At 38.8% G+C, this 19940-nt stretch overlaps 1 protein-coding gene across 1 annotated transcript in view; it reads right to left on the minus strand.

Moving 5' to 3' along the window:
• The window catches only part of iqca1 (IQ motif containing with AAA domain 1), a 190847-nt gene that overhangs the window by 142211 nt on the left and 28696 nt on the right, over nt 1–19940 (minus strand). Inside the window, exons 2-7 of the mRNA XM_063050029.1 lie at nt 18801–19128; nt 16629–16745; nt 14039–14230; nt 10667–10738; nt 9808–10013; nt 6202–6286 (exon numbers count right to left, since the gene is read on the minus strand). Of these exons, the coding sequence (XP_062906099.1) occupies nt 6202–6286; nt 9808–10013; nt 10667–10738; nt 14039–14230; nt 16629–16745; nt 18801–19128 (1000 nt within the window). The remainder of the gene's footprint in view (nt 1–6201; nt 6287–9807; nt 10014–10666; nt 10739–14038; nt 14231–16628; nt 16746–18800; nt 19129–19940) is intronic.

Consider the following 19940-nt stretch of genomic DNA (forward strand, 5'->3'; position numbering starts at 1 on the left):
TTGAAGATCAAGGATGGGTAGGTCAGTATGGGAATGGGAATGGGAAGGGGATCTGAAGTGACATACAACTGGGAGCTCCGGATGATCACTGAAGACAGTGTGTAGGCACTCTGCAAACTAGAAACCTGGTTTACATTTTGTCTTGCCAATGTAAAGTAAGTTATATCAGAAGTACTGAATGCAATAGACAAATTGCACATGAATCTTTACCTTACCCGAAAGGACTTTTTAGGTCCAATGCATGGTGACAAGAGTGGTGGTCTAGAAATGAGCTTTGAACCCTTCTATGCAAGGGAAGGGGCTTTCACCAAACACCCTCTATCTCCACCTTTCCTGTTCCTGACTCCATCTTCACACCTCTATGGCTCCATGGTCCATTACCCATCTGCCAGCTCCCCTCTCACTCCACACCCGCTCCTCTTTACACCAGCTATTTTCCCTCTCTAGGCTTAGTTCCTAAAGTAGGGTCTTGACCTAAAATACAAAATAATTCCTCACCCTTCCCCACAGATGCTGTTCAGCTTTCTGAGTTCCTCCAGCAGTCTGATTTTTGCTCCAGATTTCAGCATCTGCAGTCTCTTGTCTAATATTATTCTTGCATTGGAGAATTCTCTCAAACATCTGCAGTACATCGTGGACTACAAGAACAAGTTCTTGAAATTATTTTAACCAACAGACATCATAAGTAAACACTTCCTCAGGAACCTGCGGAGATTTGGCATGTCAAAGACCTTAGCAAACGTTTATAGATGTGTGGCGGAAAATGTGCTGACTGGCTCCCTTATGGCCTGGTATGGGAACACCAAAGCCTTTGAGTAGAAAATCCTACAAAAGGTAGTGGATTTGGCCCAGTGTATCACTGGTAAAACCCTACCAACTACTGAGCACATCTACACGAAACGTTGCCATAAAAAAGCAGCATCCATCATCAAAGATCTTCACCACCTAGACCATATACTTTTCTCACTGCTGCCATCAGGTAGAAGGTACAAGTGCCTCAGGACTCGTACTACCAGGATCAAGAACAGTTACTATCCCTTAACCATCAGGCTCTTGAACAAAAGGGGATAACTACACTTATTTAAGGACACTTAGTTATTATTTCACGCTTGTTACTTATTGCTATTTATTTATATCTGCATTTGCACAGTCTGTTGTCCATTGATCCTGTTTACAGCTACCGTTTTATAGATTTGTTAAGTATGTCTGGAGAAAAAGAATCTCCCGGTTATATGTGGTGATATGCATATACTCTGATAATAAATTTTACTTTGAATTTTCCACTCTAAGCCACAAACAATGAATATGAGTAGTAGTAATTTGTGCAATTTGATCATAATCGAAGTACAGTAAACTGAGTAAACAGTAAATTGAGCAGACAGAATAAAAATCGAATGAAATGAAAACTTCATGCATTTTGACAGCTGATAAAGTGAAGTATTTTCCAAAATATGTGTCTGCTTTTGTGATCAAGCAAAAATATTCAAATAAGTAATTTTTTTCATGTTTTTCCATACATATAGACAAGCAAATTCACTTGTTCTAGATGAAGTAAACTTCTTTGCTGTTCTGTCAAAATTATGCATGTCAACAATATTTGTACAAAGCTGTGCAAGGTCAGATTCTAGTAGAACATGGAGGAAATACTGTAGCTGGGACCATAAGGAATGTTGATGCAGTGAGGAATCATGGGAAACAATTCCATGATTCCATAAAAGGTGACACAGGTGGATAGGAAAGAAAATAAACTATTTTGAATGCCTGACTTCATAGGTTATGGCACTGAGTATCAGAGTTGAGACATCACATAGTAGTTGTGCAAAACATTGGTTTAACACTTGGCGCATTGTGTACATTTCTAGTCACCACACTGTAGGAAGAATGTGGTGGTAATAGAAGACTGTAAGGACAGTTTGGAAGGTAGGGTTTTTTCTTACTGGGAAGAAGGAAGCTGAGCAGTGATCTGAGGTTTCTAAAATTATGAGGACACAGAATAGATTGTCAGAATCTTTTTCTCATCTAAAACTATCTAAGGCTAGAGATCACAAAGTGAGAGTAAAGACATTTATAGGAAATTTGAGAGTAATATTTTCCACAGAGAGTAACGAACACTGCAGATAAGCTACTGGCATTAAAGAGACTGTTAGATAGATATATAAATATGCAAGGAAGGAAAGGAATGGACCATGTGCTGGTAGAAAAGAATGAGTGTAATTTGGCTTCTTATTTGCCACAGACATCATGGGCCAAAGGGCCTGTTACTGTTCTCTGTTGCTCTATGCTGAATACCTGGAATGAACTGTCAAAGTAGATAGTTGAGACAGATGCAATTACAGCATGCTAAAGCTGCTTTGATAAGTATATAGGTAACTATGGCATAAAGTGATATGGGCCTAATGTGGGCAAATGGGATTAATATCGATAAGCATACTAATCTATACTAATCTACAGATGACTATAGAATGGACTAAGCAGGCTAGTAGGTAGAGCCCCTTTCTGTGTTATGTTTCTATGATTATGTATGGAATATTCTTGGCAAATAGAGAAGTATTGATAGGTTAATGAGCAATGGGTTCTTATGCTGGTTATGAATCTTTAAGGAGTATTATATATTTTCAGAAAAATTCCTTAAAAGCTAATGTTCCCTTTGCCTTATCATTCAACTTTTATTTCTATCATTCACCTATGTGTGCCATCCAAGGCTTGTCAGATCAATCAGGTGTATGGATAGCCTTAAACAAAAAGGAAAACTTTTAAAGTTAGTCATATTTTACTCTTATAAAACTGTTACCATGCCAACTTTGGTAATTGATATCAAACTGCACCCAAACCAGGGCCAGCTTACAAGCATTTTAAATTCTATTTTTGCTTATTTGCCAATTAACTCTCAACACGCAGAAAAATAGATTAATCCACTGCCTTTGTCAAAATATGACTGAGATTGACTTATTGGGACAGAACAAAGGTGCTATTCATAATTTTCAGTCTAATAAAGCTCTTATTTTACAATGAATCTGCATTCATTTCATAATTGCTCAAATGGCTACAAAATGTTTCTAAATGGCTGTATTCCCTAGGTTGTATAAGGTTTGATTCCAACTGCCAATGTTGGCATGTTAACAATTTTTATAAAAAGTAATATGCAACTTATTTTACTTGATAGGATGCTCCTTTTTATTTGAAAAATAAACTCTGCAGTGTCCAACATTCCTAAGGGAACCCGAGGTATCCTGATTGACACAAGTAGAAAGATGATAGTGCCAAAACACCAATCATTCTGCGGCACCATAAAAAGCTAGAGGAACTCAGTGGGTCAGCCAGCATTTAGGGAGGGAAATAGAAACTTTGAAGAAGTTTTCCTCCTCTCCATTTTGCTACTCCACTGCAAAGATTCTTCAAGGTCTACCAATTTTGAAGGAATTTTACTCCCCAATTTCCCTCCAGAGATGCTGCCTAACCTGTTGAATTCCCTCCAACATTTTCTGTATTGTTCCAGATTCCAGCATATGCGGTCTCGAGTAAATATGTTGCTTGTGTTTCGCACGTAACTCATTCTGACTAGCACGATTGGCAAAGCTTAAGTAGTTGCTTGCCCTGACAAAAAAGTCTTTATTCTCTGCCCAATGGATTTTGGGTGGTATGCTTGGAAATTCTGCGATTATCTTCAGTAGGGTCCCAGAACGATTCTAAGGGAAATTCCAGTGGAAAAGTAGGTTCTAGCAGATCAAGTGACTTTCTTCTTTTAGCTTCATGAGATGGTAAGCCTGGGAATCAGATAAAAGAGTTGAGTGGACATAAAGATTTCGCTCCAAACCTACCACGAGCAAGTAAAGGGAATATTATTGAGTCATGAACTGGCTAATCTGGAGGATAAAGGAGAGGCACTGGAGGGTTGTCAGTATTTCAGTAGTAAGAGTTCAGGTAAAGGTGGAAATTCATGTGTGTAGTTGAAGGTTAAGTTCAGTTCGGTCATTACGAGGGAACACCGGTGTGTCAGGAATTGTAGAGTAAGTAAGAGACTTCTATTGCAAACTGCTGGTCTAGCAATGAGCTGCAAATTCTAGTTGTCGCTAGAACATCTAATGACGACTTCTTCTGCAAATTTCCTGATAATGTTCCAAAAGAAGCCTTGTATAGAAACCCATGCCATTTGATGAACAAATTACTTGATTTCATAACAGCTTGTCAATGTTGTCAGGAATTGCCATTTTCCATCAATATACAAAAACAACCCGGAGATTGTTGTGACAAACACATCTTTAGTTAATTGTCATAGAAATAAACAGGAACACACAATATAATATCATGTATTTTCTCATAGTATAGGATGAAACTATTTGGCATACTGTGTTTATGCTACCTGTTAGCATACTCCTATTCCTTCACATATTCTTCATGGCCTATTGTCTCTTACATGCATATCAATGCTTGCTATTCTGTAGTGGGCTAAATCGAAAACCTGTTCCTTCAAGGACCTTTCCAGTTTCTCCACCTCACCAATCATGTATTTTTTTTCTAACATGAAACTACTGTCTCTACCTATCTATCACGTTTTCCAACCATCCAACACCAAATTTCAATGATTGTTTTTCCTACCCTTATCTATTGTGCCTCATCTTCTCACCCACCCACCGATTTATGATGCCTACCCTTCTCTCCATCCACTAAGATGTGAGGAATGAACCTCTACCACCCCACCAGGATGCAACAGTTGGTCTCCCCTTCAATAATCTTGAATGCAACTTTCTCCCCAGTATTCCACCCATCCCATAACAACCAACAACATTCCTTCCCTTCATTCAATTTAACTGGTTGGTTGTTTTAAGCTGTTCTTTCATTAAGTTTAACTGGACCTTTGTAACTCCAGCCTTGCCCCACTTTTCTGTTTTTCCTACTTTCAACAACCTTTGCATCTTGCCATGAATATCAGTAATTCCAAAGTTGCTGTCAACTGGCTGGCATTTCAATTTGCAACATTTGGCCTCCCAGACTATAGAGACCATAGAAACTACAGCACAGAAACAGGCCTTTTGGCTCTTCTTGGCTGTGCCGAACCATTTTCTGCCTAGTCCCACTGACCTGCACACGGACCATATCCCTCCATACACCTCCCATCCATGTATCTGTCCAATTTATTCTTAAATGTTAAAAAAGAACCCACATTTACCACCTCGTCTGGCAGCTCATTCCATACTCCCACCACTCTCTGTGTGAAGAAGCCCCCTCTAATGTTCCCTTTAAACTTTTCCCCCCTCACCCTTAACTCATGTCCTCTGGTTTTTTTCTCCCCTTGCCTCAGTGGAAAAAGTCTGCTTGCATTCACTCTATCTATACCCATCATAATTTTATATACCGCTATCAAATCTCCCCTAATACCATATTTGTCATATGTTCCTAATTAAAATGAAATGGATTATTGTAGAAATACTATAATATGACAACAAATAAAGCTCCAGTTCCAATTTAAGTTCATGCAAAACAATCCCTTGCTTATACTTCCAAGCCAGATGTATCATCCAAAAATATTACAGCATGCACACAATTTTCTACAACAATTGTAATATCATAAATCAGAGCAAGCACACTAAATAGATTTCATCTTTCTAAGTTGACTCACTTTGAGAAAGCTGTTAATTAGAACGATGAGATACAGGAGCAGAATTAGACCATTTGGTCCATCAAGTCTGCTCTGCTATTTCATCGTGGCTGATCCATTTCCCTTTCAGCCCGTCTCCTGCCTTCTCCCCATATCCCTCCATGCTTTGACTAATCAATAATCTATCAACCTCTGCCTTAAATATACCCGACAACTTGGCCTCCACAGCCACCTGTGGCAATAAATTCCATAGATTCAACACTCACTAGCTAAAGAAATTCCTCCTCATTTCTGTTCCAAAAGGACGCCCCTCTATTCTGAGGCTGTGTCTTGGATACCCCCATCATAAGAAACATACTGTGCACATCCACTTTATCGAAGTCTTTCAATATTCGTTAGGTTTCAATGAGATTACTGCTCACAAGAACACTTGTTTTTGTCAGTTCAGCATGTTCAGTAAGTTATTAACTTACAGAGTACGTAGTTAACTGAAGAAGTTTAAAATTTTTAGGTTAAACAATCCTAACTTGAGATTTTTATAAGCAGGCTGTGTAACTCAGCTTATACTGGAAATCCATTGGCCTCATATTAATTTCCGAATTTACCTCCTGGGGAGTCTTTGAAGCAAATACAGCTGCGGAACCTCCCTGCTCTGCATCAGGATAGTCAGGGAAATTTCCAGTTATGTTTCTGAATTGAAGAACAACACAACAGCACTTAGTAAAGCCAGTCATCACGCTTAAATGATTGGATTTAATTCTCTGATTAAAGAAAGCACAACAGTTTAGTAGCATGGATAATGTATATATTCATAAGGCATTCAACAAAGTTTCAGATCAAAGACCATTTATCGGTAAACAACAGGAATTCTGCAGATGCTGGAAATTCAAGCAACACACACAAAAGTTGCTGGTGAACACAGTAGGCCAGGCAGCATCTCTAGGAAGAGGTGCAGTCGACGTTTCAGGCCGAGACCCTTCTGTGTGGCCTGCTGCGTTCACCAGCAACCATTTATCAGTATTGGAATAGATAGACAACAAATTAATTTCAAGTTGCAGAGAAGATGAGGGAAACAAAGGACAGGATAAAATGGAAGTTTTCATAATAAGGTGAGCCCAGATGATATTACTTTTATCTTTTCTGCACCTCTCCCATCATCCCAGCAAACTTAAACCAAACCTGTTTTCTCTCTTTCCTAGTACTGACTAGGGATAATTCTTTGATTAGAAACATTATCTCTGCTTCTCTTTCCACAGATGCTGCCTGACTTGTGGAGTGTTTCCTGCATTTTACTTTCACATTTATAGCATCTAAATGTTTCTGTATGTATACTTTCAGCTTTACTGAAATAGTGAATCTCCTGAAATTAAGAGAAACTTGCATTATGGAAGTACAAGCAGTTCAGTGATAACAAGAAGCAAAGGAATAGATGAATGGAAATTTTCAGGCTACGAAATAGTTTCCAGCAGTATTCCGAGAGTTACAATTTGAGTCATAGCAACAGAGACAGAGCATGGAAATACAGCCTTCAGTCCAACTCATCCATGCCAAACATGATGTCTATCTAACGTAGTCCCATCTGCCTGCATTAGGCCCATATCCCTCAAGGCCTTTCTTTTAAAAAAAAAATCAGCATCTGTCCAAATGTCTTGAAAGCCTAGGAATCATACTCACTTCTACAACTTTACGAGCTAATTCCACACACCCACCACCCCCGCATGAAAAAGTTTCATCTCAGTTCCCCATTAAATCTTTCCTCTCTTATATTAAAACTATGCTTTCTAGTTTTCAACTCCCCTACCCCAAGACTTGACCATCCACTATATCTATGCCCATCACCATTTTCACCCCTCAATCTCTTATTCTGAAGCAATAAAAATCCCAGCACATCAAGTCTTTCCTTTTTCTGTAGCTCAAGCCTCTTGAACCCTTTCCAGCTTAATGACATTCTTCGTGTAGCTAGATCACTGGAACTGCACTCAATACTCTATGTGTGGTCTCACCAACATTGTAGCATGATTCTTCAACTCCTGCACTCTGCATTGAAGAAAGCAAGCATGCCAAATGTCTTCTTCACCATTCTTTCTACCTGTGTTGCCAGTTACACCTGCTCACCTGTACCTCTAGGTAACCCTACTCTACATCTCCTTCCAAGGACTTTGCAATTACTGTGCAAGTCTTGCCTAGATTTAACTTGCCAAAATGTGACATCTTGTACTTGCCCAAGTTAAATCCTATCTATCATTTTGTGGCCCTCTTTCTCAGATCAAATAATATAAATGTAATATTAAATAACTTTCTTCACCATTACTACACCAATAATTCTCATGTCATCCATAAGTAAACATGCCAGATACAGTGCGTTCTCATCCAAATCATGAATGTATATGACAAACAACAGTGGCCCCAGCAATGATTCCTGTGACATGCCACTGGTCGGAGCCACATACAGTATTTGAATAACAACTCACCACTACTACCATCTGATTCCATTCAAAGTCAATTTATATTCACTTGGTTATCATACTGATGATCCCATGCGATCTAACCTTCCAAACTAACCTAATATGAGGCACCTTGTCATAGACTTGCTAAAGTCCAGAAAGACAATGCCCTGCCATTGTCAATCTTCTTGGTCATCTCTTCAAAAAAAAAGCCTCAAATTCATGAGACATAATTTCCCCTGCACAAAACAACGTTAACTATCCATAATCAGTCTTCACATATCCAAATACAGATCGGATCCTGTTCTTCATAATCCCCTCCTATGTCCTTCCTACAACTGATGTTAGGTTCACCAGTCTGTAGTTCCTTGGTTTGTCATTGCAGCCCTTCTTCAACAAAGGCACAAAATTAGGCACCCTCCAGTTTTCTGATACTTCACAGGATGGTGCGAGAATCTCTTCCAGGACACCCTGCAATTCTTTCCACATATATCCTCGGCTCCTGAATAAGGGTCTCAGCATGAAATATCAACTGTTGATTAATTTCCATAGACACTGCCTGAACTGCTGAGTTCTTCCAGAATTTTGTGTGTGTGGATAACCATATAGGGCAGGGGTTCCCAACCTTCCAATGCCATGGACGAATACCATTGAGCAAGGGGCCCACGGACCCCAGGTTGGGAACCTCTGATATACAGGTTCAGAAAAAATAAGCTGCAGAGATAAGATAAATAGTCACACTTTTCCCAGGGTAGGGGAGTCTAAACAAATGGGCATAGGCTTAGGAGAGGGGTAGGATTTAAAGGTGACTTGAGATTCAAATTTTTCATACAGAGGATCATGGGAATATAGACAAATTGCCAGTTAAGTTGTAGAGGTAAGTACAATTACAACATTTAAAATACATTTGGACAGGTACATGTAAAGGAAAGATTTACGCAGGAATAGGAAAACACAGGCAAATAGACTAACTTAGGAAGACACTGTTGACAAGTTGGACCAGAAGTCTGTTTCAGTGCTTTATAATAATGAAGCTATGACTAATTGGATGTCAAGTTCAATGGCAAATCATTTGCAGGGATGATGAGACACCATGGTAACGTAGCAACACAACGCTATTACAGTTCGGGATGTCAGAGCTTGAAGTTCAATTCTGACATCATCCGTAAGGAGTCTGTATGTCCTCCGTGAGGAATGTGTGTGTTTTCTCCTGGTGCTCTGGTTTTCTCCCACAGTCCGAAGCAGGTTAATTGTTCATTGTAAATTGTCCAGTAATTAGGCTAAGGTTGCACTGGGGGTTGTTTGGCTGCACAGCTTAAAGGACTGGAAGGGCCTATTCCATGTTGTATATCAATAAAGAATAAATCTGCTCAGAAAGGTAACTGGAAAACATTCTCTTCTAATGATCATGGAAATTTATTCCGTAAATTTTAAAATGTAGTTGGACAGACATTCGAGGATGAAGGCTTATAGGATTATAGACAAAAAAAATGACAGTTAACTAGGGTAAATGGCATCACATTATGCTACAAGATGCACTGATTCTATGATTGTAACTGTAACCTGTAAGAACCACAGAGAAGAATAGACGTAAGAGATTGTAGATACCAGAATCTGGAGCAAAAATCAGACTGTTGGAGGAACTCAGTAAGTCATGCAGTATCTGTAGAGGGAAATGGACAGATGCTTGACCCACTAATTTCCTCCAGCAGATTGTAGTTAACCATAGAGAAGCCATAGTTATTCTACTAAATCCTATTCCCTTACCGGCATTCAATAAACCATTGTCTGATCTGCTCCTGCAATGTTTCTTGAATATCTGGTCCCTCAACTGATCGTACTTGCTCCTTTATTGTAACCAAGGCTTGCTGGTATTCCACCTCATGTACTTCCTGTACCACCTGCCGTTGTTGATACACTTTCTGAGCTTGTAGTTGAGTTGAGCTAGGCTTAAGAAAATCCAGAGGGGGTTCCTGAAAAACAAAAAAGTACAAATAAGTATTGTGGATGGGGAGGTGTAGATGCCTACCATCTGTCACCTACCAGCCTCTATCTAAACATCTGAATCTGGCTCCATCTGACCTGTCCATCATACGACATCATCTGGTTCCACCTATCACCCACCAACCTCTATCTCACCTGCTCCCTCTCGGTTCTATATGCTGACTGTTTTCCTTCTACATTATCAGTCTTGATATAGGATCTTGCCCAAAGTGTCAAATGCCCCCATGCTTCCACAGATGCTGCTTGGCCTGCTGACTTCCTCGCACATTTTCATATTCTGCAAGACAAATAGTTGCTGAATCTTGACTTCAACACATCCATAATCTTACATCCTGCTGGAATGGCAGCTTTAAAACATTCCCAGAATTAAATGCTTAATTCTCACAGATGGCCATTGTACTATATATTTAATCTTACAGAGGAAAGGAAAGTATTGCAAGGTTTGAGGGTATAGTATTACAAATTTCCAGCTGCAATAACTACAATAATCATTCTATCTTTAAAGCTCTGTAAGTTTGTCTTTCCTACAAATCTAATTACTCTGTGGTTAATCGATGATCTCACAATTCATCTCAACATTATCTAGCAAAGGTTGCCTCCCGACCAGATCATTTGCCCTCACCATCTCAAGGAATATCATTTCCTCTGCCCGTTCTTTCTTGGTAATTTTCCTTTGAGTATATCCACGCCAAAGCTGTAAAATTAAGTACGATAGTTGTGATTGATCCTTGAGCAGAAAAAGAATGGATTTAGGTTGACTTTGAAGTTATTGAGATAAAAACTATGTTGATATATCTAGCAACATAATCCTCTACACATTTAAATTATTGCATTAAAATCATGTTAGTAATAGAGCATTACTTCCAAAACTGAATAAAATGTGTGTAAGTATTGTAAATACAAGGTTCTTACAGGAAAACAAAATTTTAAGGAGTAATGGATTTGTTTGTTCTTGGCATACAAATGGAATAGCGTTTTTTCAATGACATTACTTTCTGCTGAAGGATTGGATGTACTGGGAATTTGTACAAGCCTTCCAGGATAACAATATCATCATAAATTGCATCTAACTTAGTGGTGACATTCATCAACTTAACGGTGTTGCAAAAGCTATTTGAAGTGTCTTTTTCTTATCAAAGGGATGGCACATAATTTAATCTCCCATTCTTTTATGCCATAGAGAAATTAAGCAGACCTTAATGCTTAAAAATCTCTTTGTTCTCTGTTTAAGAGACAGAGCAGACCATTTGCCAGGAAATTTTAAATAGCATACAGGAGGTTATGCCTGCCATCTTCTTAACATTTTTGTTCTCATTTTGAATCAATGTATAAGCTCAACGCTGATTCCAGAGTCCTATATGCATTATCCATTCCCATATACACCTCAGTGCACCTTTAAATGAAGTTAAATCAACAACTAGTCTTGCCCCAGCATAAATGGAAAAGATAGAATAGCATAATTTAAATAAAAGCTGACTTTCTAAAGTGCATAGCTACATGTATCTCTCAACGTCATTCAGCTCATTCTTAGTCATAGTCATTGACATATTCATAGTCATAGAAGCACAGCGCAGAAACAGGCCCTTCAACCCATCTATCGGTTCTGGATTGTTAATCTGTCTAGTCTCATTAACCTGTACCCATATCATAGCAATCTTACTTTGGATGTACCCATCCAAAGTTCTCTTAAATGTTGAAATCAAACTCACATCCACCACTTCTGCAGGAAGCTCATTGCACACACTCATCACCCCGAGTGAAGAAATTCCTCCCTCATTTTTCCCTTAAATATTTCACCTTTCACCCTTAATCCATGACCTCTAGTTCTAGACTAACCCAACCTCAGTGGAAAAAGCCTGTTTACATTTACCCTCTCTATACCCCTCATAATTTTGTATATCTCCCTCTAATCTCCCAGATCCATCTTATTCTACCGCAGTCCTCAGTGCCCTACTGCTCATTGTGTCCTACCCTGGTAAGTCCTCACAAAGTGCAACACCTAACATTTGTCTGCATTAGATGCCAACTTCCATTTTCAGCCATTTTTTCCAGCTGGTCGAGATACATAGAGTTATACAGTACAGAAATGCCCAACCTGTCCATGCAGATCAGGGTTCCTTCCTAACCCATTACCATTTGTCAGCATTTGCCCCATGGCCCCCTAAACCTTTCCTATTTATTTACCTGTCGAAACGTTTTCTTAAACGTTGTAATTGTAACTGTCTCTATCACTTCCTCTGGCAGCTCATTCCATATCCCACCATGTTCTGTGTATAAAATCTGCCCCTTAGATCCTTTAAATCATGCTCCTCTCACCTTAAAACTATGCCTTTTAGTTTTACACTCTCCTGTCCTGGGATAACATTGTGACTACATGATTTTGTCGACTGATACAAAGATTGGGAACTGATCTCCTTACAACTCAAGCCCAACAGTCCAATCTACATCTTTGTTGGAATTGCAAGGCATCTGACTGCAAGTCCCTACAAAGGATTACAAGGACTGCTGAGAGGATCATCGGGGTTTCTCTTTCACCCATTAGAGATATTTATCAGCAACCCTCTATACGCAGGGCCCTTAGCATTTTCAGTGATCCCTTCCATTTGTCCAACAATCTCTTTGATGTACCATAGCATTAGGACAAGAAAGCTTCTTCCTCCAAGCCAATTGAACCCCCTTCCACCCCCCCCAAGCCTCATTCGGAGGTATACATGTGTAGGGTTGAATGGAAATAAACCTGAACTTGAACTTGTGAATCTTTTCTGTCCTTCTAGGATTACATTGTCTGTTGCACATTTCCCTATGCTGGAATAGTGATTGTTAATCAAGTGAACTGTGGAGAGCTTTTTATGTCTATTAAATTTTAAAATTCACCATGTGCAAGAGGAATAAAATGATAATCAGCAGCAACAATTCTTTTTTTGCTGGTGGGGGAAGGGGTATCATTGCTTTGCAGTTGTTTATGCATGGGGGGAGACAGGGAGGGGGCTTTAAGGTTCTAACATTTAACACTCATTCATTCTTTGGGGCACTCCTTTGTTTTCGTGGACGGTTGCAAAGAAAAAGAATTTCAGGATGTATATTGTATACATTTCTCTGACATTAAATGTACCTTTGAAACCTTTGAAACGACAGCCAACTGTGAACCAACACAATAGTAAGCATAAGCTACCAGAGGGGAACAGCAGGGAAAAAACAAAACAAAAAATCTTTATGGTCGTGTAGTGGTTAGCACAGCACTTTACAGTGCTAGTGACCCGGGTTAAATTCCCACCACCGCCTGTAAGGAGTCTGTACGTTCTCCCCGTGACTGCATAGGTTTCCTCCGGGTGCTCTGGTTTCCTCCCATATTCCAAAGACCTATTGGATGGTAGGTTAATAGGTCATTGTAAATTATCCTGTGAATTGGGGGATTGCTGAACGGTGTGGCTCAAAGAGCCAGAAGGGCCAACTCCACGCTGTATGTCAACAAATAAATAAATATAATTTTTTTTGTCAAATGACTCTGGATGAACAGTTTCACTACAAAATACTTAGTGTCTATTTCCTGCCACAGACACTGCCTGACCTTCTTGTGAGTGCAGCATGCAGGCTCTGTGTTTTGCTCATTACCTTATAAAGTTACAAAATGTGTCAAAAAATAAAAATGCCACAAATACACTGAAATTTATTTCAATTCACCCACATGACATCAATCTTGCAGCCCTCCTCTTACACTGCATTCCCCCCTCAAAAGAAAGAGTTAGTGAAATGGTAATTCATCTGCAAAAAATGAATATTAAAGCAGATCTAAGAGCTTTTTGAAAGAACTTCTTTCTCCAAATATTATTTACCTGAAAGATTGGCCAAAGTAAAACAGCAGCGCACTTTAAAAGGCTAATAGATATGATGGTGAAACGGTGGGTATTAATGGAATGAATCATGATAAAACAAATCCTCCTTTCTCATCTTGATTTATAGAAACATGCTCTTAAATGAGAAGAGAAAATAAAACCTTTTTGATTAAGGTAGCAGCCATTTCAGGAGCCATTGCGCTTGCTCTTTGTTGTTTAGCTAAGTTTTCTCTTTCTTCTTCCATTCGAATTTCCAGCATAAACTTAGCTCGTAACCGCCCCTGCCGAGCACGTTCAGCGATTTGAATAAATTGGATGGCTTTCTCTAGAGTCAGTGGTTTTATAGCAACTTCCTAAAATATATTAAAGTAAATATTAGAGTTTCTATGGCAAGTTTAATTAAGTGCTAAGTGTGGATTTAAAATAATCAATCATTCTAATTCTTCTCTGACCTCTCTGATTAACAAGTCATTTTTATCCACAGAACTGCTGCTCACTGGATATTTTCTCTTTTGCTTGCACCATTCTCTGTAAGCCTTAGAGACTGTTGTGTGCAAAAATCTCAGGAGATCAGCAATTTCTGAGATTCTCAAACCACCCCACCTGGCATCAACAATCATTCCACGAACAAAGTCACTTAGATAATTTTTATTCCCCATTGTTTGGTCTGAAGAACAACTGAACTCTTGACCATATCTGCATGGTTTTATGCATTGTTGCTGCCACAATTGGCTCATTAGAGCAGGTATAACAGATGTACCAAATAAAATGGCTACTAAGTGCATATCAAGTTATATGGATGTTGATTTCATAATTCCAACACTTTATATTAAAAAAAAGTGAGTCACTTCAGTAAACCTAAAATGTTAAAAAAAAGATGTACGGAACCTCAAAACTATACAGCCAAAAGGGTAAATCTCCTTAATCATAAGGCTGATTATTTTGTTGTATCATGCATAATTAAAGGAATGAAGAACTATTAAAAGTCCTTTTAAGCGATCACCTCAGAATCTACCAAAGTCAATACTGATGAAGGAATGAATACATAACAGATTTTAAGAACGAATATTGACTGTAGATTCATAGAGTCATAAAGCATGAAAACAAAAAATTTGGCCCACCATATCCATGTGAATTAGCAGACAGCTGTCTAAATTTATGATTCCTTCAGTTGTCCCCATCCATATTGCTCATAATTTTATACTTATGGTATTTCCCGCTGACAATTGGGTTCTATTTTTACAGATGTCTGTAAGTCAATTTTGCCCAGAATTCAGAAAATACACATAATCACTGAATAGGGTAACCAAACTTTGATGGCATTGTAATAAGTGGTATTAAATGAGGCCAATTAACATGAATATGTATTGCAATAAAGGTAGAGAAAGACAAAAAGCACAGAATCAGGATGACTCACTCTCAATGGCTGGTTTCAATGGTCATGAAGTATTGGTAGAAGTTACATACTTTAAGTATGGTTGCACTAGTATTGGCGAAACCAATGCTTGTCAATTTCCACAGCAACTTTCTCAAATTGCTGTCAGATCTTCTCTAAACCTCCTACTTCTCAATGTATTCCTCCATGTATGCCCTCTTGTTTTAGGCGCTCCGACCAAAGAAAACAGTTACTGATTTTTTTTTCCTTCTCTCTCCCCCTCAACATTTTGTATACCTCTTATCGGATCACTTCTCAGCCTTCCCTGATCCTGAGAAAACAAACCAAGCCCATATGTGACAGAAATGCTGGTGAAACATCCTGGTGAATCTCCTCTGCATCTCTCCAGCAAAGTTACATCCTTCCTATAAAGTGTGGCCACCAAAACTACTCATAATTCTCCAGGCATAACCAATATTTTATTAAGATGTAACATATAATATTCTATGTCACAGCTGATAAGTGCAAATATGCTTTATGCGTTCAGCATATTATGTACCTATTCTGCCATGTTCAGGGTTAAATGGATGTACTCCAAGGTCCCTCTATTTAACAACACAGGCTTTATCATTACTGTGTATATCTTACTCATATTTGACCTCCCAAACTGCAACACTTTACATTTGTCAGGACTAAACACCACCTGCTATTGTACTCCTTAACTCACAGTTTTGCAGCCTAGACAATTCTCCTCACTATCTAAAGCATCACAAATTTTCATGGCATTGGCAAATAGAAGAACTGGAAGCAGGACTAGAATTAGAAGAAATTTATTCACTCAGGGTTAAAGAATTAAAGAACCACTGTTTTATGGCCTAGACCATTTTAATCCACTGGATGGGTTGGCAAGATTCTAGAAATGGAACAGAGAAAGCAAAATAGAGTTCACCTAGCAATACACACAAAATGTTGGAGGAGTTCAGCAGGCCAGGCAGCATCTACGGAAAAAGGTTGAGTTAATGCTTCGTGCCAAAACCCTTTGGGAGGACAAGCCTTCAGGATCCTGCTGAAGGGTTTCGGTCCGAAACGTTGACTGTACTCTTTTCTATAGATGCTGCCTGGCCTGCTGGGTTCCTCCAGCATTTTGTGTGTGTGCTGCTTGGATTTCCAGCATCTACAAGTTTTCTCTTGTTTGTTCACCTAGCTATGTTTCTGTGAGACTAGAAGAAAGAAAACAGACAAGTTCTGATTCAGTTTTGTATGATCAGATGCAAAACACATCCTCTAGAGGAAAACAATTAAGACATTAAAATATAGCAGCTTCATTATTGAAAGCAACAGCAGATGAAGATAATTACTTAATTTGCCCAACTAACCTTTTCCACTTGCATTGAGCTTTGGGATAATATTCGAGACAGAATGTTTTCTCTTTCCTTCAAAATTTTTAATTTATTCTTCATAAAGTACCTGGGAATGGGGATCTCTAGGGCTTCCTGTGAAATTTAACTTAAAATTTAATAAAGTGCCTCGAAATTAAGCAAACAATTAAATACAATTAAATGCTATACTTTACAAGTCCATTGAAAACCCCAAAGCATAAATAAGAAATACATATCATTCAATTACATTGTTTTAATTGTCATAAGTTTTAATTATTTATAATCTGACAACCCAGCTAAATCTTGACAGCATTTATAAATTAATTAATGGGAAACCATTTAAAATAAAAGGTACAAACTATAGCTTCCTTTGAATACCGAGCAAACAAATATTATATAATATTTTTATACTGAAAAATGCTCTGGCCTATGTACAATATAGTGATCTGAGTATAAAACTAAACTGGTTGATACAAAAAGCATGCAATGGGCTGGTAAGTTTAACTTTACAATCATTAAAATCAGTAATGGCTTCAGTGCTTACTGTGACAATTATTAAATAACTACAACTGATCAGAAATGCTGTGAAATAAAACATTTCATGATACACAAAAGAACATACTGCAAATGTTGGAAGACTGAAATGTCTGGCAGGTCAGGTAGCATCTGTAGAGATATTTACAGTTCAGATCGATGACCCAGGAGAGAACAAACAAAATGTCAATGGTACTAGCTGATAGAAGATTAAAGCTAATGGCTAACAAGAGGTGTCCCCAGGGTGAGAAAAGTTGGAAAAGAATGGAACCTGAAGTTACCATAAGCGAACAGGAAAAAAAGTGTTGGAAATGGGAAACACAAGAATAGAGTATCTGATTATCTGAATAAGGTGGCAGGATGGAGCTATGTCTCTACCAAAGGAACTGTAAGGTGCTCCTTCCCTAGCTAGCCTGCAGGTCGCCCTTGGGTAAGGTGTACCACCTGCTTAGCATCCTCCCCGCGCACCCCCCCCCCGCCACTGATCAGGGTCACATGAAGCCATGGGAGCAGGTGGTGGATGGTCGTATGAGCAGCTAGTGCACATCACAAGTCCTGGTTATGCCACCACTGACGCGAGGCAGACAATCTCTGAATTGTATTAATAATGGCTGGGGTCACCCATCTTGTAAAGGCAATGGAAAACCACTCCTGTTGAAAAATTTGCCAAGAACAATCATGGTCATAAAAAGACCACGATCGCCAACGTCATGTGACACGCACAAAATGAACGAACCAACTAATTATCTGAAATAGTTTAATTTGGTGTTGAACCTGAAAGGCTATGAAGGCTAGCTCCTGCTCCTCAAGTTTACATTTAGCTTCATTAGAAAGGTGTCAGCAGTTGAAGACAGTGATAACAGGATGGAAAATTAAACTGGCAGACACCTTGAAGCTCAGTGTCACCCTTGCAAGTAGAATGACAACATAAATGCAGAATGATCACCTAATTCACATTTGATCTCCCCAATATAGATGACAGGATAACATACTGTACCCAAAACTGGAAGAAACACACAAATCCTTACTTAACGCAGAAAGAATATTTTATCCTTGGTTGATAAGAATAAAACAAAAGAGGAGTTGGTGTACTTCCTGTGATTGCAAGGGAAACTACCATGTAAAGAGGAGTGGAAATTAGAGGAGATGAAAAAGTTAACATGGATAAACTTCACAATTCTGAGAGAAAAGAACAAATGTGTGATGACAGCATTAACTTGGAGATAACAAAAATTAGGAATTTGGCTACACACACTTCCATCACAGGACATGTTGGAGAGCTATGGGGCTACATGTGGTGTAAAAACCTTAAAGGTTAAATGATATTTGTGAGTACAACTTTTATTGAAATACTATATTCTTAAACTCCACTCTGAACTTCAAAAGTATTCCTATCTGATTTGTTGAAAAGCTTTACTTCTACATTGACTAAAAGAAAGCAATCCTTCAGTTATTTCTCTCAAGCCAGCATCAGATTCTTATGAAGGGAACTGCGATGAAACACTAACTCTCTTTCTTTCCTCAGATAATGTGTGACCTGCTGCATAATGTCAATATCATCCGTTCTTAAATCACAGACAGGCCCACTTCATGGTCCTTTTCCTCGTTTTAAACGAAAGATGGAATCTCACTCACCGGGGTTAGCTTGAGATCCTGCAGTATATCATCATAATAGTGAAACTCAGAGAACTCCAGTTTCACCATTTCGTTCTTTAGCTCAAGAATTCTGCCCATAACACCCTCAAGTACATGGTGGATAATCCTTCTCTTCTGAGGATGTACTATCTGCTCATAGAGGTCTTCCATATTGCGAAAAATCTGTACATACTTAATGTAGAAGGCTGCCAGCATCTGGAAGATCATCATGCGGTCTGTAAGTGATTTGGCATCATGAGAAGAGAACTCTTCCTTCAGAAGGTCGTTAAGTGCCTCCTGGGTATCAGCCCACATCTTATTAAAGGTGCTGTAATGCAATAATGTTAAATAATGATATGAATAGCGGACAAAACTTGAGCTACAACTGCATTCAATATTAAATATGCCAGAAATAAATCACAGAATCAAGGAACAGTCAAGAAGATGCCAATCTAGCACATACATCATTTGTGTAGGCCATTTCATAGCTAGGTCTAAACATAGAGTTATGCAGCATGGAAAGAGATCCTTTGGTTTAACTTGCCAATACTGACCAAAGTGCCTACCTGAGCAAGTACCATTTGCCTGAGTTTGGCCTATATGCTCTAAACCTGCCCTATCATGAACTTGTCCAAACGTTTTTTTTACATGTAACTCTACCCATTCCTACCACCTCCTCTGACATCTCATCCCACTTTCTCACAACCCTCTGTGTGAAAACATTGCCATTCATGTCTCCTTTAAAGCTTTTTCCTCTCACTTTAAATCTATGTCTTCTAGTGTTAGTTTCACCATCCTAACTATCAAAATGAAACACTTTACACCTGCCAAGCTAAATTCCATCTGACCCACTTTCCCAGTCGCTCTAGATCCTGTTGTAATCTAGATCATCTTCTTTGTCCAGGATACCACCAATTTTGGTGTCATCCACAAACATATTAGCCATGCCAACTACATTGTCATCCAAATCATTAGCATGTATGATCAACAATGGTGGATCCAACATTGATCCCTGCAACCCACCTCCCATCACAGGTCCAGTCTGAGAAACAAGCCTCCAACACCAAGCCAACTTTGTATTCAATTAGTAAGCTCACCCTGAATCTCATGTGATTTAATCTTCTGAACCAGCCTACCTCA

This window comes from Mobula hypostoma, chromosome 6 (assembly GCF_963921235.1).
Source record: "Mobula hypostoma chromosome 6, sMobHyp1.1, whole genome shotgun sequence".
Lineage (NCBI taxonomy): Eukaryota > Metazoa > Chordata > Chondrichthyes > Myliobatiformes > Myliobatidae > Mobula > Mobula hypostoma.